This window comes from Prunus avium, chromosome 3, assembly GCF_965620075.1.
Source record: "Prunus avium chromosome 3, drPruAviu1.hap1.1, whole genome shotgun sequence".
NCBI lineage: Eukaryota > Viridiplantae > Streptophyta > Magnoliopsida > Rosales > Rosaceae > Prunus > Prunus avium.
The window spans coordinates 1,309,070-1,326,748 of record NC_142286.1 but is presented as its reverse complement, the minus strand read 5'-3'; the positions used below and the strand labels follow the sequence as shown (position 1 = coordinate 1,326,748).

At 37.9% G+C, this 17,679-nt stretch overlaps 3 protein-coding genes, 1 long non-coding RNA gene and 1 other non-coding gene across 6 annotated transcripts; 4 read left to right on the top strand and 1 right to left on the bottom strand.

Moving 5' to 3' along the window:
• Nucleotides 1–3,921: 3,921 nt before the first annotated feature.
• LOC148295416 (uncharacterized) lies at nucleotides 3,922–5,684 on the top strand. The gene is made up of 2 exons (XR_015834804.1): nucleotides 3,922–4,314; nucleotides 5,389–5,684. It is a non-coding gene; the product is annotated as an uncharacterized LOC148295416 (long non-coding RNA).
• LOC148295417 (small nucleolar RNA Z122) lies at nucleotides 4,823–4,900 on the top strand. The gene has a single exon (XR_015834933.1). It is a non-coding gene; the product is annotated as a small nucleolar RNA Z122 (small nucleolar RNA).
• Nucleotides 5,148–7,099, bottom strand: LOC110765105 (SGNH hydrolase-type esterase superfamily protein). Its single transcript, XM_088251276.1, has 6 exons — nucleotides 6,706–7,099; nucleotides 6,479–6,606; nucleotides 6,274–6,400; nucleotides 6,040–6,152; nucleotides 5,683–5,932; nucleotides 5,148–5,596 (listed from the first exon to the last, which is right to left on the bottom strand). The coding sequence occupies exons 1-6, from the start codon at nucleotides 6,944–6,946 to the stop codon at nucleotides 5,385–5,387; spliced, it is 1,071 nt and encodes a 356-aa protein (XP_088107402.1). The 5' UTR covers nucleotides 6,947–7,099; the 3' UTR covers nucleotides 5,148–5,384.
• Nucleotides 7,100–8,680: 1,581 nt separating this feature from the next.
• Nucleotides 8,681–12,711, top strand: LOC110765070 (alpha/beta-Hydrolases superfamily protein). The gene is made up of 5 exons (XM_021968119.2): nucleotides 8,681–9,587; nucleotides 9,700–9,758; nucleotides 9,884–10,012; nucleotides 11,099–11,234; nucleotides 12,188–12,711. Exons 1-5 carry the CDS (start codon nucleotides 8,889–8,891, stop codon nucleotides 12,515–12,517), a joined length of 1,353 nt encoding a protein of 450 aa, XP_021823811.1. The 5' UTR covers nucleotides 8,681–8,888; the 3' UTR covers nucleotides 12,518–12,711.
• A 2,835-nt stretch (nucleotides 12,712–15,546) lies between these two features.
• On the top strand, nucleotides 15,547–17,503 carry LOC110765114 (TPX2 (targeting protein for Xklp2) protein family). Of its 2 annotated transcripts, XM_021968171.2 has the most exons (7): nucleotides 15,548–15,697; nucleotides 15,786–15,845; nucleotides 16,402–16,443; nucleotides 16,534–16,632; nucleotides 16,699–16,758; nucleotides 16,885–16,979; nucleotides 17,129–17,503. In XM_021968171.2, the coding sequence occupies exons 1-7, from the start codon at nucleotides 15,665–15,667 to the stop codon at nucleotides 17,253–17,255; spliced, it is 516 nt and encodes a 171-aa protein (XP_021823863.1). In that variant the 5' UTR covers nucleotides 15,548–15,664; the 3' UTR covers nucleotides 17,256–17,503. The 2 variants fall into 2 exon arrangements, with proteins under 2 accessions (XP_088106185.1, XP_021823863.1); XM_088250059.1 differs by lacking the exon at nucleotides 16,534–16,632 and having other exon boundaries at nucleotides 15,547–15,697.
• Nucleotides 17,504–17,679: the final 176 nt, after the last annotated feature.

The window sequence follows — 17,679 nt, the reverse complement described above, 5'->3', positions numbered from 1 at the left end:
CAATTGAAATATCTACTCACTCATCATGTAATTGAAATACTCTCGGTCCTCATAGCCCCACTTGGTTGAGTGCGTTGAGTGCCCCTATGACATCAGCGCACTAACCACTTGGTCTCCAAAAATCCCAACGTCTATATGATAAACGGTAGTGCTTCTCTCTCCGTTCAAAATCAACGGTTCAGATCTCGAGCAATTGAAATGCACTCATTCACAAAATCACAATTCCTCCATCACTACCAGTTCTTGTTGGATAAAAATCATTTCTTTTCTGAATTTAAATTTTAAAAAATCCATTAATAAGAAAAAATAAAATAAACTTAAACACACATAATTCATTTATAAAGTTAACACAAGAAAATTGAATATACATAATTGTATTTACATCTTCTCAATTTGAGTAAAAAAAATCACATTTACACCATCTGAATGTGCAACAAGAATGTAAAAATGGCCTTACACTTTGGATTTTACACCTCCCATTGTGAATGCTCTAACAAGTTATAAGTGAGCTTTGAATGTATAAATAAAATCGTATCAAGTGAGCTTTGAACTCCATCTATTATTTGAAGGAAATACTATAGTTGAATTCTTCAGCAATCATACGAGATGAGATATTGTTAGAAACCATGATTGGAAAATATATGTTGGTAAATTTGATATAGAAAAATTTTAGGTTGGGGTTTTGGCGTTGTCTCTGTAAATTATATTGATTGCTTTGTTTTCTTTCCGGGAAAATGTGATAAACCAACTGGCCTTATCTTTGTTTGTGATTGAGATTTTGAAGAGCTAAGCCATGGCTTCTTTCTATACCATATGTTGTTATACATATCTGGTTGGTACTAGAAATATCCTACCAGAAATGTCCTACCAGAAAGGGCATACCAGAAATAGCCCACCAGAAATGGCTTACATGATTACGTGAAAGTTCCCAGTCAAGAACTCGTTCTCAACTAAGAACTTGGGGGCTTGTTGTTATACATATATGGTTGGTACTAGAAATGTCCTACCAGAACTGTCCTACCAGAAATAGCCCACCAAGAATGGCTTACCAGATATTGCCTAGCCAATATGGCCTACCTGCAATGTCTTACCCATTTCAATATTGCCTAGCCAATATGGCTTACCCGAAATGTCTTACCCGTTTCAATATTGCCTAAAGCCAATATGTCCTACCCGAAACGTCCTACCCGTTTCAATATAGCCTAAACCAAGATGGCCTAGCCGAAATGTCCTACCCGTTTCAATATTGCCTAAACCAAGATGGCCTAGCCGAAATGTCATACCCGAACAATATGTCATACCCGAGCAATATGTGCTAGCCAACTCCTACTGCCTCAGCCATGTGCAGACCACCACGCACACCTTTGATAACAGATCACCACGTGCGTCCTGACATTTCACCAGGCCACTACCCCCTGTCTCCTGACAGCCCATGCCTTCCCCACGTGCTCAGCCTATACTCCACTGAGGATGACCCATGCCTTCCCCACGTGCCCAGCTCATTCTCCATTGAGGCTGACCTATGCCTTTGCCACTTGCCCATTAAACAACGGCAAGTGGCCCTCCTCTCCTGCCTATATAAAGGAAGAGACCCCTCTCCAGCAAGGGCTCGAATGCTCCTGGCCAAACCCATATCCGGAGACACCCAAGCTTTCCCTCTTCCTCTCGTATTTAGGCTCTCAAGCCTCTCTCTATGTATAATGTAATACCCGTCTATAATAAATACCAAGCTCTACCGTGGACGTAGCCCTATTCATGGGTGAACCACTCTAAATCTGTGTAATGTGTGTGATTGTCCGGATACCCTTTACCCGTACTAAATCACTCGTTAACACCATACAGTATTGTTTACTCAAGATGACTTTGGAATTGATTTTAAACTTGATTCAGTTGCGTATGGGTTTTGAAAATGATTACTTTGTTTACTCAAGAGTGGTTGGTTAACCTACATTGTATTCTCGACTTCTTCATGTCTTTAAAAAAGTTGTAATTATGTGTCATTCCTATTATTTGTAAAGAAATGACACATAATTACAACAATTTCATTCATATCATACGTCAAGGAAGATATGCCGCTGTTTATTGCGCTTTTTATGGATGAAATTGTTGCTATGACGTTTAGATATAATCATGAATTGTTTGAAACAAAAAGATGCACCTTATACCTTTTGCGCTTTTGGTAATGAATGAGGCCAGTTGCTCTTCAATTTCCTTTGCTTATAGAACTGCGAGTACGTAGTACTAAGAACTCTGATTCTTTCTCTGATTATAGCTTGGAAGGAGATGGCTGAGTCTTGAGACCACTTGTGGTGTACAGTTTTTTTTTTTTTTTTTGGGTAAAAAAAATGGTGGCAAAGTGTGCAATTACTTCGAGCCGGGGAGGGGTTAAGGTTAAAGCTCTCCCCATGGGGTTCTTTACACATGCGCAGCATCGAACGCAGGTCCTCACTGAGGAGCCTGCTAACATTCGGCCAAACATGGTGGACCTAGCCCCAACACCAAACCCACATGGGTACTTGTGGTGTACAGCTTGGATGGAAGGAGATGGATGAGTCTTTGAGCCACTTGTGCTGTCAAGTCGATGAAATTACAGTAAGCTCATGTCATGTGAAGTGAGAACCACGCCTTGTCAATAACTGTCGGTTGTTACTGCTACACTAGCACTGGTCGGATGCAGTATGGCCCATTGACCCCAGTGACACTTTAATGATCACGTTCACACATTGCTTCTTTTGCTTTTCTTTTTTGGTAGCTGAGCCTTGATCTTGGCAGCAGGCCATGCGATGCTTTGGCACAAAACGATACCTGGACTGGACTCTGGCCCGGTGCTACCTGGACACTCATTGGTTGTAAATGGATTTTCAAACTCAAATATAAATCTGATGGCATCATTAACCATTACAAAGCCCGACTTGTGGCCAAGGGCTACACCCTAAAGCCTTCCTCAATGGCGATTTGCACAAAGTCGTGTACATAGAACCTCCTCTCGAATTTCGCCAACATAGGGAGAATACAGTATGTCGACTCAATAAGTCCCTTTATGAACTTAAATAGGCTTCCAGGAAATGGTTTTCCAAATTTTTTGGTGCTATTCAACATGCAAGCTTTCATCAGTCAAATGTCAATTACTCATTGTTCACCAAGGTTCGAGATAATTCCTTTACTGCAATTCTTATTTATGTGGATGACATACTTCTTACATGGAATAATTTGCAAGAAATGGAGCATCTCAAATTTTTTCTCCTCAAGTATTTTTCGCATCAAGGACCTTGGTGATTTAAAATACTTCTTGGGTATTGAGTTCTCTCATTTCAAGAAATGTATTTTCATGTCTCAAAGAAAATACGCATTGAACATATTATAGGATGCATGTCTCTTAGGCAACAACACGTATCTCGTTCATCCGCAAAAGTAGATTATTGAGCCATGGCTAACACTTGTTTGGAACTCACTTGGCTACGATACATACTGCATGATTTGAGAGTCCCTTAGGGTAATACGACTCCATTATATTGTGAGCGCACTAAACATATTGAGATAGATTGTCACATCGTTCGAGAAAAGTTGCTTGCCGGACTAATCTCTCCTTCATATGTTCCTTCCCATGGTGAGTTCGTAGACATATTTACAAAGCCTTTGGGAAAGGACAACTACACTAAATTAAACAGCAAGTTGGGACTTCATGACATTCATTCTCCAACTTTGATTTGTAATCTTCTAGATTGCCATTTCTTTCTACGTTATTTTCACATTAGGTGGCACAAAATTTCGATGGAACAATAATGAATGCAGTCTCCTTCACTGCAGGCCTCGGGCTGCTTGATCTAGCCGAATGGGTTGATATTGTCCCTATTTGGGCTTTGAGCTCCGTTGTAAACTTTGGGAGTAAAAAAAATAAAAAAGGAAATTATATTTGGATAAGCAGATAGTGTCGAACCCAACGGCCCACGCAGAGTGAGGAGGTGATTTTGTAATTCTAATGAACATCGCGGACAAGAGATGAAATGCATCCATAAACCCTAATTTATGCTCCTATATAAAATCAACCACAAACAACTATGCAGCTGCTCAACGTCTTTCATCTCTTTGCAACTTTTCTTTATAAAATTTTTGGGTTATAAGATCTTAAGAGTCTTATTATTGGTATTTTTTGGTTTTCTTTGAATAGGAATTGCAGAAGGCATCTACTACTATGAACCTCTCTGCTCTTCTCTGTAGCCTAGAGGCTACGAAACGATGCGAAATTAAATCCGAAAGGATTGGTTCTTCTGGACTGGCAGGCTCTCATACTCTATTGGGTTCTGACCTTTTCTCGTAAGTCCCACAATTTTCTCATCTCCCAAACACCCACCCACCAGTCTATTGCTCGATGATGATTTCATTTGCTTTAACCACACCGAACTGAGAATTGAAGGCTTGGATTTACCCTCTTCTGATTTAAGTCAGGTAGATCAATGGCGGTGCTTCATGTACTTGGTATTGCCTAATGACTCTTTTGTCTAAGAGTGGTGGTTGATAAATATTTTTTTTATCTGACTCTTTCTTTTAGGGAAGAGAAGAAGGCTTTGCCAAGCATTTGAAGCCCTTCTGTTATTCTCTTGGCTTAAATCTTGAGATGGTTTTGCCCAACTCTTTTTATGTTCTCTTATGTGGAAAACTTTGGCCCTTGACTGAGAGCAACCAATCACCATTTCTATGCTAATTTTTGTTGTTTGGGATTTTTGCTCTGAATTTTATCATGAATGTTTTAAATTGTTTTAAATTTGGATGAGTAATTCAATTGTCTCATAATGTACTTTGTATTTTATGTTTGGCATGGAATTTTGGGGAATGATGATTAAACTGTGACATAGGCTTCTGCTATGCTGAGTTATGTTTTGCACGTCAGTCTGATCCCAAATTCTCAGTATAAAAAAAATGTGATTTGTGATTGCGAGTTTGGCAGTTAATTACCAGAATTCGTTGCGATTGTCTTATGAAAAAAAAAACACTAGGGGCTATTTGATTGGGGATTGCAAATCTCTGTTAAACTACGGGCTATTTGATTGAGGCTACTTGATATTTGTTATAGTTATTTGTATTGTGTCTTTTCCCTCTATTAAAGAAAATTTATACTAATTGTTTTGTGTAAATTACAAAAAAAAAAATTCCCTCTGAGAAGAGATTTAGAATAAGATATTCACCATTGTTAATTTGGACCTATAAAGAACCGTATTGTATACCCAACATGAACAAGGTGGACATGATTTTGGGCACACAGATGCCTTTTTGCATCAGTGTGCCGATTTAGAAACTCTCTGAGTTAGTGTGAATCCCTTGGTACATTATTGCCTGACTTAGGTCTATACTACTAGCAATATATGCTTTAGCATGACTGATGCTAATCAGTGTGAAGGTGCCGGTGCAAGGGAAGGGGGCTGAGGAAATAGTCTTGAGAAGAGTTTATCAGCAAGAACTGCGTTTGCTGCATCTGAAGGGTGGAATGCATCCCAGAATACGTAGTCTTTCCGGTTTTTACACATTTTTGAATTAGGCAAGCATAGCCCTCCGAGTGATGTGTCCACATTGCAACACGATGTATTAGAGACCTTGAAACCTGAAAGACAATGGATCGATTTGTATATGTTGTAAATTAATTTTTTCTGTAATTAATCTACCATTGAATATTTCTGTTTAATTTACCATATGCAGTAGGGTTGTTGATCAAGTCAAAAACATCTCCGTATGTATCTGCAAATGAGAGTTTTGCTTTTGGGAGGCGCCTGTTGAGAGTGGCAACGAGCTTTTGTACTTTGGAGTTGAATTCTAGCACCCACTCATTCACTCGCTTTAAGCATTGTCCTGTCTTTGATTTCACCCGCTGAGAAGGAATGCAGCCAAGGGGGCCGAGACCATGGAAGACCATCTTTCGAGCACCGAGTTGGTAGAGCCTCTTAACACAAACAATTAGGATAATAAACATAAGTTTTCTGGTTCTCCAAAATGTGGAATGTTGTAAACATGAACCAGAAACTCAGGAAGAAGAGAAATATTACTAACCGTAAATTGCCCCTCTAATGTGGTGATTAATAGTTCCACAAATTCATCGTAAGTGTACTGCTGACCATCAGCTAAAAAGGGTTGCAAGTAATTGTTGACATAATCATTGCTGCCTGAAAAATAAATAGAAAACAGTAGAGAAATTGAGGAAATGTTACAATATCCCCTGAAGAAAATGAGTTGTTTTCATGTAAAAGATATTTCATTTGGGTCATTTGTGTATTAACAGATTACCAATTCCAATGAAGTAGACGGCTTCACTGCAAAGCTTGGCTGCAGCCTCTCCCCCAATCTTAGCCTTGATGGCTTCCTTTGTCTTGTTGAAATTTTGTATTTGATCATCAAAGGACAATCTCTGAATCTGTGGCAGAGCCAAAAAAAACTCAATATTTTGCAAACTCCAGGGTCAAAATCTGATAAACAAAAGAAATGTGCTTACAAAATAGAGCCCAGTGTCATTGAGAATTCCTGCGCCACCAGATGCATAATTTACCCCTTTGAGCAGTGCATCATCATTTTGTGACACAGAAAGATAAGGTGGCGGTGATGGAATTCCAAGCTTCTCAGCTACAAAATTTCCAAAGGAAAAAATAAAAAGAATTATGAACTCTTGAAATAAAGGAAGTAAAGGAAAAGAAAAATATGGATGTGGGGTAATTGGACTACATATTATATCTCCAATGGTCCTTCCATTAGTGAACCTCCCAGTAGCTTGACCACCAGCATAATCCACCCCATACCATGGATAATTTGACTTGGCAAGAGAATACTGCAGATAATTGTTGTTCCCTACTTCTGTTAACGAATCACCGAAGACGAATGTCACGGGAGATGCTGCCGATGAAGCCACTGCTGCCATGGTTGTGAAAATGGTGATGGCTAAAACAATCCCCAACATTACTTCCATCTTTGAGCGAGTCTCTCACTCTTGTTAGTAAATAAAGTGGCAGTCTGTGAGGAGAATTTATAGTAACTTCAGAGGCAGAACATGGCCTTTTCCCTTTTCAGTGATGTCTAATTCCCTCAAGTTTGCACATATTAGGTGATTGATAATCCAAAACCATGGGAAACACTTGTTGTGTGAATGAGCTCAATTTTCTGAGTATTTGATTTGGTGGTTAGTGTATAATCTTCAGGGGTTGGCCAACTCAGCTGCTTTAAGTCAGCACCAATTTGATTTGGTTTGGTGTTTCCTTCAGGGTGGCTGTGAATATCATTCCAATTGCCTAGTTTAGTCAATGCTCCTGGTAAAGATACAAATAAGAAACCTCAAAGCAGAGAGCAAGTGAATTTGGAGACCCTTGCACTCTTCTCTTAACCATTTGCACTAAAAAATAAGGATTTTATATATTTTTTTATGCACTCACAAAGAGTGCATATATGAATGTTTGATTCTGGCAGGAAATGCAAACGAAAACCTGATCAGCTTTACTCATAAATTCTCAATAACTTGTAAGGGGCTTATATGGTTAAGAGCATTTACCTCTACACCCGAGATCCTCAATTCGATTTCCTCCCTCCCCAATTTGGTTTTTATAAAAAAAAAAATTATCAATAATTTAGCAATAAAAAATAGTTTAACCAACACCTCTTCGCTTTATTTGTTATTATAATATATTTTTAATCAACGGGAGGGATATGGGTTTAGCCTTTGGCGACAATTAGAAGATATGCTAGCATGTCATATCTAGAGAACATAGAATAGACAGAAACTAACTATGTTTGGCTTCGAGAACAATCGATGAATCATAATATTCCCACGTAAATGAGTTGTTGTTGAACGTACCACTTCCAAAAGCTATACACTTTCCAAGAGTTTCAAGAAACCTATAACTATCCCGTTGAACAAACAATCTAGAAATATATATATATATCATTCCATGACTATAAGCATTCGTCACAACAAATTTCAACCACAACCTTAACAAATATCCTTTAGGCTTTTTATTAAGATACGTTTCCAGTGATTCTCACATGACCATACCATACCACAATGATCATTTTTTTAATTTATAGGAAAAAAAATTGCAATTAAAAATCACTTTTCAAGAGGGAAGCTCGAACTTGAGTGCAGGATGGCGGGCGCTCACTACCCTACCCAACTATCCCACCTACATATGCTCCTCTATTGTAGATTTATTGAGGGAAAACCGAATAATATTTCATGCGAATTTCTTTAGCATGTTTTAGGTAGCAACGGCCAAAAATTCAAAATTTTGAATTCAAATTCATGGCTGTTGCATAAAATTCATATTTCGTGATAGTTTTATGTTTTAACATTTGTTTCTTTGTGTCTAGAATTGGTAATATTCTTTATTTAAATTTAACTAAAAATAAGAAAGATTAATTATGAAATAATGAAATTTGAAGGATGAGTTAGAGTAAGAAATTTGTTCTGCCACCGAGATTTGTAAAGTAGAAATAGAAAATTGAGGCATGGTTGGAGATTCTACCCAAAAATGAGAATATCTTCTTTTCTTTTTCTTCAAAAGTATGACTCATCAATCAGTGATGAGATGCCATTCACATTTATTTATTTTGTTAATGTGATCTTACATCCCTTTTTCCTTTTTCTTTGGTCGGAAATTTGGTCTTAAATATTAATCACGGCTTAGCTTACGTGTCCTGCCATTTGAATTATTTTTTGGTTTTTCAGAAGCGAAAAAAAGACACAAACGCATGTTAGCGATTGCCTAAGCCTTAAGACACGCACCCATTTCTCACTGTTTCACTGTCTCTCCCGCGTGAAATCCTCCATCGTCAAAATCTCATGAGCTCACAAAATTAATCGCAGACAAAACACAAAACCCACTTCACCAAATCTTCAACCTTGCCAGCTCAGCAGAGCAATGTCGGTGGCGTGCGGCATGGAGTGCGTGGTGATGGTGGGCTGTATGCGCTGGGTGTGGCGGCGCTGCACCTACATCGGCGCCGACGACAGCGCCACGTGGACCTCCGCCACTCCCCACGAGTTCGACCCCGTCCCCCGCATCTGCCGCTTGATCCTCGCCGTCTACGAGCCAGATCTCCACCACCCCCACTTCATCCCCACCGTCGGATTCCGCCCCAACCCCGACTGGGTCGTCAGGCGAGTCACCTACGAGCAGACCCACGGCCACGCGCCGCCCTACCTCATCTACGTCGACCACGACCACAAGGAGCTCGTCCTCGCTATCCGAGGCCTCAATTTGGCCAAAGAGAGCGACTACAAGCTCCTGCTCAACAACAAGCTCGGAATGCAGATGTTCGATGGCGGGTACGTGCACCATGGCCTGTTGAAGTCGGCGATTTGGCTGCTCAACGAAGAAGGCGAGACTTTGAAGCGGCTGTGGCTCGAGAACGGCTCTAATTACGACATGGTGTTTGCCGGCCACTCTTTGGGGTCTGGTGTGGCGGCTCTGTTGACTGTGATTGTGGTGAACCACAGGGACAGGCTGGGTGGGATCCCCAGGAGCAAGGTCAGGTGCTACGCGCTCGCTCCGGCGCGTTGTATGTCGTTGAATTTGGCCGTCAAGTATGCCGATGTTATATACTCTGTGGTTTTGCAGGTGGGTTTGTGGAGTTTTTGTCATTTGTGTTTGTTGAATGTGTTTTGTTTTTGTTTTGTAGATGTTTGTTATGGTTTTCTTGACTTGTGGGGTTGGTGATTGTGTTTTGTAGGATGATTTCTTGCCAAGAACTGCCACCCCCTTGGAGGATATTTTCAAGTCAATTTTTTGGTTGGTATTCTTTGAATACTGTATATTTTAATCTTATAATGTGACAAAAAAGAAAAACAAATATAATTAGCATTGTAGATTTAGTGGAGTGAATTACTAAGTAAGACTTTTGTGCTTTTGGACAGCTTGCCCTGCTTGTTATTTTTGGTTTGTTTGAGAGATACCTTCATACCAGAAGGTAGAAAGCTTAGAGATCCCAGAAGGCTTTATGCACCCGGCCGGATTTATCATATTGTAGAGCGCAAATTTTGCAGGTACCGCACCATGATCCTCACATTCTTATCATATTTTTTTCTTTGTTTATTGCATGATGCTAAAAATGTTGCCAAATTCTCATCGGAAATGAAACTTCCATTCCATTCAGTACTTATGGAGCCAATGGTAATGACCTTATTTGCAGATCCAGAGTGAATGTAATTTGCCTTATTTGCATCCTTAGCGTAGCATAGAAATTGTCACAGCTCTGTAATTCCTATACTTGGATAAAGTGAGGCATTCCCTCTTTAGGTTCTATCTAGGATGCTTAGTGCCTTTTCACGTGCATGGTCTATCTCACGAGAACATTAGTCTTTAGACTCATAGAGGCTTTGAAATCAATATCAGATTGTAAACTGGAACCAGATTTTTCTTAAATGGTAGAGTCTCAGTCAACGTCCTAGAGTTTTTTTAATTATTTTTATTTCTTATATGTGAAGTTCAAATCAAAGTGGGGGTGTGTTGGGCAACTTTAAATGCTGATTTTGGTTCATAGATTTCTTATATTGATACTTCTAGTACTATCTTAAGCCACTGGTTGTTTTCTGCTTTTGCCCCCTTTTCAGCTACAAAATAAAAATAGCTTTTCTGACTCTTAAATGATGCAATACCCTTCTTTTATGTCTCATAGGAGATGAGGAAGAAAAAAGGAAAATGCAATGATAGTACTTTGATCTGTCATGATGCTGCAATATTTTTTGTTATAAAAAATATTACCACTCAAAGCTTCTTTTTGTTGGCACTCTATGTAGGAGTATGTTTTGGTAATTATGATGAACTGTTGGCTTATCTATAACCGTGTTTGCATTTCCGGAAAAAATCCATTATAAACACCAACTATGAAGCTGGATTTTATACCTTACTTTGAATCGAGCAAATCTTCCTAATACTCATTTGCAAAGTTTTAAATTTAGAACAACTCTGTATGTATTGAAGGGCTTTTCTATGTGGGTTTGTGGGTGTGTGTGTATATGTATGTTAAACTAGTGTGAAGTCTACTTTTTTTATAAGACATTAATGTCATATTGCAACCAAAATTGTTGTGTTCATCCGATGATTGAGTTCCTCACCTCTTGGTATACCAGATGTGGGAGGTATCCTCCAGAAGTCCGAACTGCCATTCCTGTTGATGGGAGATTTGAACATATTGTCTTGTCATGCAACGCCACATCTGATCATGGAATTATCTGGATAGAAAGGGAAGCAGACAAGGCTTTACAAGTAAGTGGAGCATAACTTTCAACCTTTTACAATCATTATCTTCTCTGTTCTCCTTAGATTGCCGTGAATTAACATTGTTGATAAATAAAGTAACATTCATGTTCCAAATCTTACCATCTACTGATATTTTTGGTAGTTTCTTTTATTATTATTTTGGATAAGCATTATTTTGGGAACTGTTGGTGCAAAATCTACAATAGAACTATACAATACAACCATAATGCCTTGGGAAGGTAGCTTGAAAGTTTTGTTCCTATCTTTTTGCTGTGTTAAAACAAATTAAACATGCTTCTAGCTCAATGAAGATTCTGTGATTTGCACAGGAATGTAAAGAATATAAACATTCTCTTTATTCTCCTCCTCAAAGCCTCAAACTAACATCATCCCTAAGTTAGCCCTCTATAAGTGTTTATTAACTATCAGAAGGGTCCTAATGTTTGCAACTTTCTTGTATGGACTAAACCCATGTGGTGGATGCGTGTGCCTTAAGACTGTCTTTGGTTGTTGGAAACTGGACAAGATGTAAAGGAAAGAAGGGGTTATGCTAGTTTAAGCAGAAGATAGTCTTAGAGACCATCTTTGGTCTGATCACTCTTGCCTTCTTGGCAATTCAGATTTTGATATTGTGCCTTCATTTACTCCAACTGCTCGAGCAAAACGCTTTCACTTTCCTTTCCCTATAATTTGTTTCCTCCCTCCTTGCAGTACTGGACTTTGTTCAAATGCCAACCCAACTCCAACCCAACGCATGTGAAATTATTCAATTGTCAGAATGTCTTGCATTTTTTATGCTTGCTAATTCTGGATCCTTTTTGCCCAAGCATTTTGTATATGTGAACCATAATTTAAAGTAAAAGGTTGATTTGAGATTTGTTTCCTGATTGCTATTGGATTGTAAATGGTTAGTTTTTTCTGTTGAATAATTACTGAGTAGTGATGGAATTTCTCTTCAGAGAATGAAGGAAAGTAGTTCAGAGACCATAACAACTGCTCCCAAAGTACAAAAACTAGACAGGTTGCAGACCATTGAAAAAGAACACAAAGATGCATTGGAAAGAGCTGTCAGTTTGAACATACCTCATGCGGTAACATCCGATGAGGAAGCCGCCAAAGACCAAGAACCAGAGGGTCCAAAGAGTGAGACTGAGAGTAAAGACCCTCTGGACACAAAGTCAAAGTCCACCGGGGGAAGGGCGAAGTGGGATGATGTAATTGAAAAGCTTTTCAAGAAAAAAGAGTCTGGGGATGTACTGCTAAATAGAGATTCAAATGCGCCAGAATAGTGGTATTTTTTCTTTCAGTTTCTATTTGTCTTTCGTATTTGAGGTTTAGGTTTTTGTGAATATTTCATGATTCATTCTTTTGTAGTTGTTTACTTTCTACTTCGTTTTTTCGGGTACATTTCCTACCCGCTTTACAGTATATTAGAATTAGGATTTGTACATTTTATAGGTAAAAGAGTTGTGATTACATACAACTACAGGGTCCATGAGAGAATTACCATTGCAGAAAATACTCATATTTAGTCCTCTCAAACTCCTCCTTAAGATGCAGGCCACATCACATTTTTAGTCCTTGGGTTTTGGCTCATTTTTACTTCGGTTTTAGCAATTTCAATCATGTAGTTTTGTTTAGTTAGCAATCGAGTCCTAAAAGTATAACATTGTAAAAATAATAATAATAATAATAATAAAAAAAATAATAAAAAGACGAAATTTTTACATTTTGGGTTGATTGCAAATATTTTGGAGAGACAAAAGTACCTTCCATGTGGTGGTTGTATCTTGCCATGTCAAATTTCATCTATTAATTTTTAACGAAATCTATGATTTGGTCTCGGTTGCAAGCGTAACATGACTAAAGTCGCTAAAATTGAAATACTACTCAAGTTTTGAAGCAATGCATTGATGGCGATACCCGTAACCGAGGTTGGACTATTCTTCCCTTGATTTTGGAGATTAGGCAATTGGCAGTAAATTTCGGTTCTTTGGAGTGGAGTTGGATCCCTTGTACAGCCAATAGAGCTGCTCATGAGGCAGCAAGGATCGGAAATGGAGCGGTGGCGCAAGTTAGCTAGGTCGATAGACCACCACCGTCTCTGGTCAGCATTTTTGTAGCAGATAGTCTTCCTGGACCTCCAGGCTTTTGAGTTTCTTTGTTTTGCTGTCACGTTTAGATAATTTCTCCACCTAGCTGGCTTGTGGTTAGGTGGTATCTTTCTTGGCTTTGTTCTTGTCTGTTGTTTGCCCAGGGTGTTTTTCCCCTGTTCTTGAATGAAGATGCATTTCGTCCCAAAAAAATATATCTTGCTATGTCAAATTTCATCTATAAATTTTCAACAAAATCTATGATTTGGTCTCGATTGCAAGCGTAACATGACTAAAGTTGCTAAAATTGAAATACTACCGAAGTGTAACATGACTAAAGTTGCTAAAATTGAAATACTACCGAAGTGTAAAACAATAAGTCAAATTACGGAGACCAAAGATACAATTTGTCAATCCAACAACCAAACACCCACATAAACATTTAAAATCAATGACACTTCTAAGAATTCTATTGGTACTAGAAGCAAGGATGAGCAGGATAAGAATTGGTTTGGTCGATTAATCAGCTTGAAAGTCCTGTACAATTAAGGTAAAATGGGTTATCTTTTGCTTTTTCCATAATGGTTTGATAACTTGGATTTGCACACCAGAGAAACATCAAGTATATTTCCACTAAGACCTCAGGTGATCGAACCTAAGACCTCAGGTGATCGAACCTAAGACCTCAGGTGCACAAGTAAATACTTTTAATCACTTGAGCTACAAGCGATATTAGAGTGTTGCAGGTGTTGGTCAAGCCTTAGGGAAAAACTTAAGCCAACACATATGCTAATTTTAGGTGTTAACTTAGAAAGAGTTTAAACGTGCTGGTCTCTGTTGGAATGAGGTAATAAAATATGGACACCCTGCCAATTTTGGGGGTGGAATTATGTATAGAAGAAGCTAATAAAAATATCTAATGATGGAAACCAAAACTTCAAATTAAAGCATTGCATTAGTAGTTCGCTAATTAATCTTGGATCCATGACCTAACTAACTTTGTGACATGCTACTTAACGAAAAGCTGAGAATGGTTTTACTTCCCAATGCAATCAATCAAAGTAGGCCTTGTGTCTTTGGTTGGTTAACGGCTTTAATAAGAAATGCTTGAAAGTTTGGGGTTAACAACCTTTTGCTCATATTTTGATCTTCTTCTTTGGAATTGGAGGGCCATTGCTTTTTGTAAAACAGTGACATAAAAGCAACCCTGCAACGATTCATATTTGTCTGCAACGGTGCAACGGTACTACGTGCACTCACTGTGACTGATTAATATTAATGAGTCAACTCGATAACTCTACCAATTTTTTCCCCTTTTTTCACTTATATATATTCATATTTTCTATGTAGAGCATCATTTTTTTTATTAAATAAACATGTTTATTGATATTATCGAAAATGTGTCGGTAACGTGTTGGTATTATTAGTGACAATAAAAAATATCGACAATCCTTTCTTTAAATTAGTATTGTTAAATTTTTTAACTTGGACCATACATGAAATCAACTTAATCAATATTCAAGATTCAAGATTCACAATTGAAAAAACAACACAAGCCCTTATAAGATTAGCCCAAGTGGAGTGGTGAGGGTAGATGAGGACATGGGTTAGGTTTAGACTAGATCAAGAGTTGAATTGGCTTCCATTGTAACAAAAAAACAGCAACACATAATCCATGGACATGGGTTAGGTTTATCTATATACTATGTGTAATTTATATAATATATTGTTTTCATATCTCTTTGTCACTATTGAGTAATTCAGGCTTTTGATCACTTGGCTACTTCATTTAGCTGTGTTTTACCTCTGGATCATTAAAAAAAGGCTGACCTAATTCAAAGCTTGAGGTTTCGATTACCGCTAGTTATAGTAGCTAAGGCAGTAAAATTGCAACAAAAATTACTGAACGAAAGACTGGTCTGGCTTACTTGACCATTAAAATGTACTAAAACAGTTCATATTTATGATGATAGAATCAAGCAGTCAGCATATGATCATTATCTGAGTAAATGAAGTGAATTACTCTCGTATTAACTAAGTTTTTTAGTTAGCATAGACATTAATGATGTGAAGCAAAGGCAGAATTTTTGGATTTATTATATGTTTAGTTTACACCAAGAGGAGATTTGAAGGAACTTAAAACTTAAAAGGGTTTGACAATAATTTGCATGAGAGGGAGATTTAATCAGAATGTTTGGTACCTGAGATTGAGAGAGAGCATGCAAATTCTTTGATGTTGCAACCGAAACAAGCACTCAAGACAAGTACCAATCTCCAAACCTTGTTATATATAAACTCATCACTTCCATTAATTAGCATGCACACCAAATATATTTACACATTATGTTGAAGCCATACACCAAATCTACTCTTAAGGTAGTCTTGCTTCTTTTTTAATTTATTATTCTCTTTCTTTTTCTTTTTCTTTTCCTTTCTTTTAATTGTTCTCTTTTTGTCAATGAAGTTTGTGAAGACTGCTTCTCAGTCTCCAACAAGTTCATGGAGCTCAAATTCTGGAGGAATGGTGAGATCAGACATATATTACTTCTAATAGCATGTTCACCTATTGATTAATCAGCTTAATGAAGGTTTAAATACTCTCAAGTGTGAAGAGTGTCTCCAAGTGTGAACTTGGTCTAGCCTCTTCTTAAATATATTCATTATGTTTACTATTTAGATTTTCTTATAAGTGATATTAGAAGAGCGGAGAATCAAACACAAGACCTCGAGTGCATGTACTTTAAACTAATTAAGCTACAAATTCCTTACTATTTAAAACAGTATTGAACAAATAGCTAACTGGCAGTGTACTTCCTTAATAATTTTAGTAATAAAGCTATTTTGTTGGGGTCAAGTGGCATGAAGAATATGGAAAGTTCTTTCATTTCTCCTAGTTAAGATTTCACGAGGTCACATCCTCAACAGAACAGTAAAATTATACCTACTTTTAGTAAAATTTATCATTACATATGCATGACGTACTTTGCTTTCTTGGATCCTTTGCTTACTCTACGGGCTTTAAGGTCTTTGGTAATTATTCCTCCTTGTCATTATCACTAATAGCCTATCTTACTTTACAGCCAAAATATGAAGGCAAAGAGCGGCTCCATGACAAATCTAAGGTAAATTTTGTAATATAAATCTCTCTCTCTCTCTCTCCCTCTCTCTCACTCTCATGGTAATTGTGGTACCTTGTCTATTATTATTACTAGTCTTCTCAGAAGTCTCCTACAAAAGAAAATACCAAACCTCAAGAAATTAGACTCCACACTCAACAAAGAGCAACCAGACGAGCAACGTTCAACTACATGGTGAGTCTAGATTAGACCCCCAACTGAAGTGTTTCTTGAAATTTAGCTAACGTGTAAAATACACAGGTTGCAGCCAAGCTGAGCATCTTGGAGCAGCGGAGAAAACAAGAAGAAATGTTGCAGAAGGTATATGCATGCCGCGCATAGATCAATTTTAATGAAAACTTTCTTTCTCCGGTTATCTAAAATTATGTAAGCGCATGCAAGAGAGAGCAACATTCTGACGCAAAAGTGTTATTATAAACTGAGCAGATGATAGAAGAGGAAGAGATTCGCTTACTGAGAAAGGAGATGGTTCCAAGGGCTCAATTGATGCCCTTTTTTGATAGACCTTTCGTTCCCCAAAGGTAAAAAACAAAACAATTTATTCCTTTTGTGCACGCCTTTTTTCTTCTATTATTCAAAACGACTCTCATTTAAGCAAGTCCGGTAAGCATTTCTCGAGATTTAATTGCCATATACCAAATAATGCGTTTTCTTTTTGGTTGGATTGCAGATCAAGAAGGCCCTCGACAGTTCCTAGAGAACCAAGTTTCATGAGCAGAAAGTGCTTCGGCTGCAACTCTAGCAGTGGCTTCTACAATTTCCAACACACAACTCAACCTATGAACCCCATCAAGTAGCCGACCATATATACTCTAAGCACTACTGCGAATTAATAGATTATTTCTTAATTAGTATACAAACTCCTCCTGAGCATGCTGCCTTCATGCATATAACGCCTTTAATTTCTTCTTTTTGAGATCCTTTTTCTTGCGTAGTTGCTAAAATTCCAGTGTAACTGGATAGCTGTAATCTAGTTGACCCTAAAGGGGAATTGCTAGTGATCATATTCTCCACAGTAATCAATAAAGTGAAAGTATTTCTTGTTGCTTTGCCTTTTTGTTTTCTTTAACAAATTAATGAATTGCAAACATAATGGGATCTTTTCAAAACTATTGTGTAAATAAGTAACTAATTATGGCTTGCATGCATACAAAAATGCTATGCCTAATGTGGATCAACACACCTTTTTCAAAATATGGTTGTTTAACAACACATCCAAAT

Coding starts and splice junctions, on each gene's coding strand:
- LOC110765070 (XM_021968119.2), top strand. CDS start 8,889: ATGTCGGTGGCGTGCGGCATGGAGTGCGTGGTGATGGTGGGCTGTATG. Junction 9,588..9,699: donor TATACTCTGTGGTTTTGCAG/GTGGGTTTGTGG, acceptor TGTGTTTTGTAG/GATGATTTCTTGCCAAGAAC. Junction 10,013..11,098: donor GTAGAGCGCAAATTTTGCAG/GTACCGCACCAT, acceptor TTGGTATACCAG/ATGTGGGAGGTATCCTCCAG.
- LOC110765114 (XM_021968171.2), top strand. CDS start 15,665: ATGTTGAAGCCATACACCAAATCTACTCTTAAG. Junction 15,846..16,401: donor GCTCAAATTCTGGAGGAATG/GTGAGATCAGAC, acceptor CTTACTTTACAG/CCAAAATATGAAGGCAAAGA. Junction 16,759..16,884: donor AAGAAGAAATGTTGCAGAAG/GTATATGCATGC, acceptor TAAACTGAGCAG/ATGATAGAAGAGGAAGAGAT.
- LOC110765105 (XM_088251276.1), bottom strand. CDS start 6,946: ATGGAAGTAATGTTGGGGATTGTTTTAGCCATCACCATTTTCACAACC. Junction 6,607..6,705: donor GACCATTGGAGATATAATAT/GTAGTCCAATTA, acceptor GAAATTTTGTAG/CTGAGAAGCTTGGAATTCCA. Junction 6,153..6,273: donor CGTCTACTTCATTGGAATTG/GTAATCTGTTAA, acceptor TTTATTTTTCAG/GCAGCAATGATTATGTCAAC.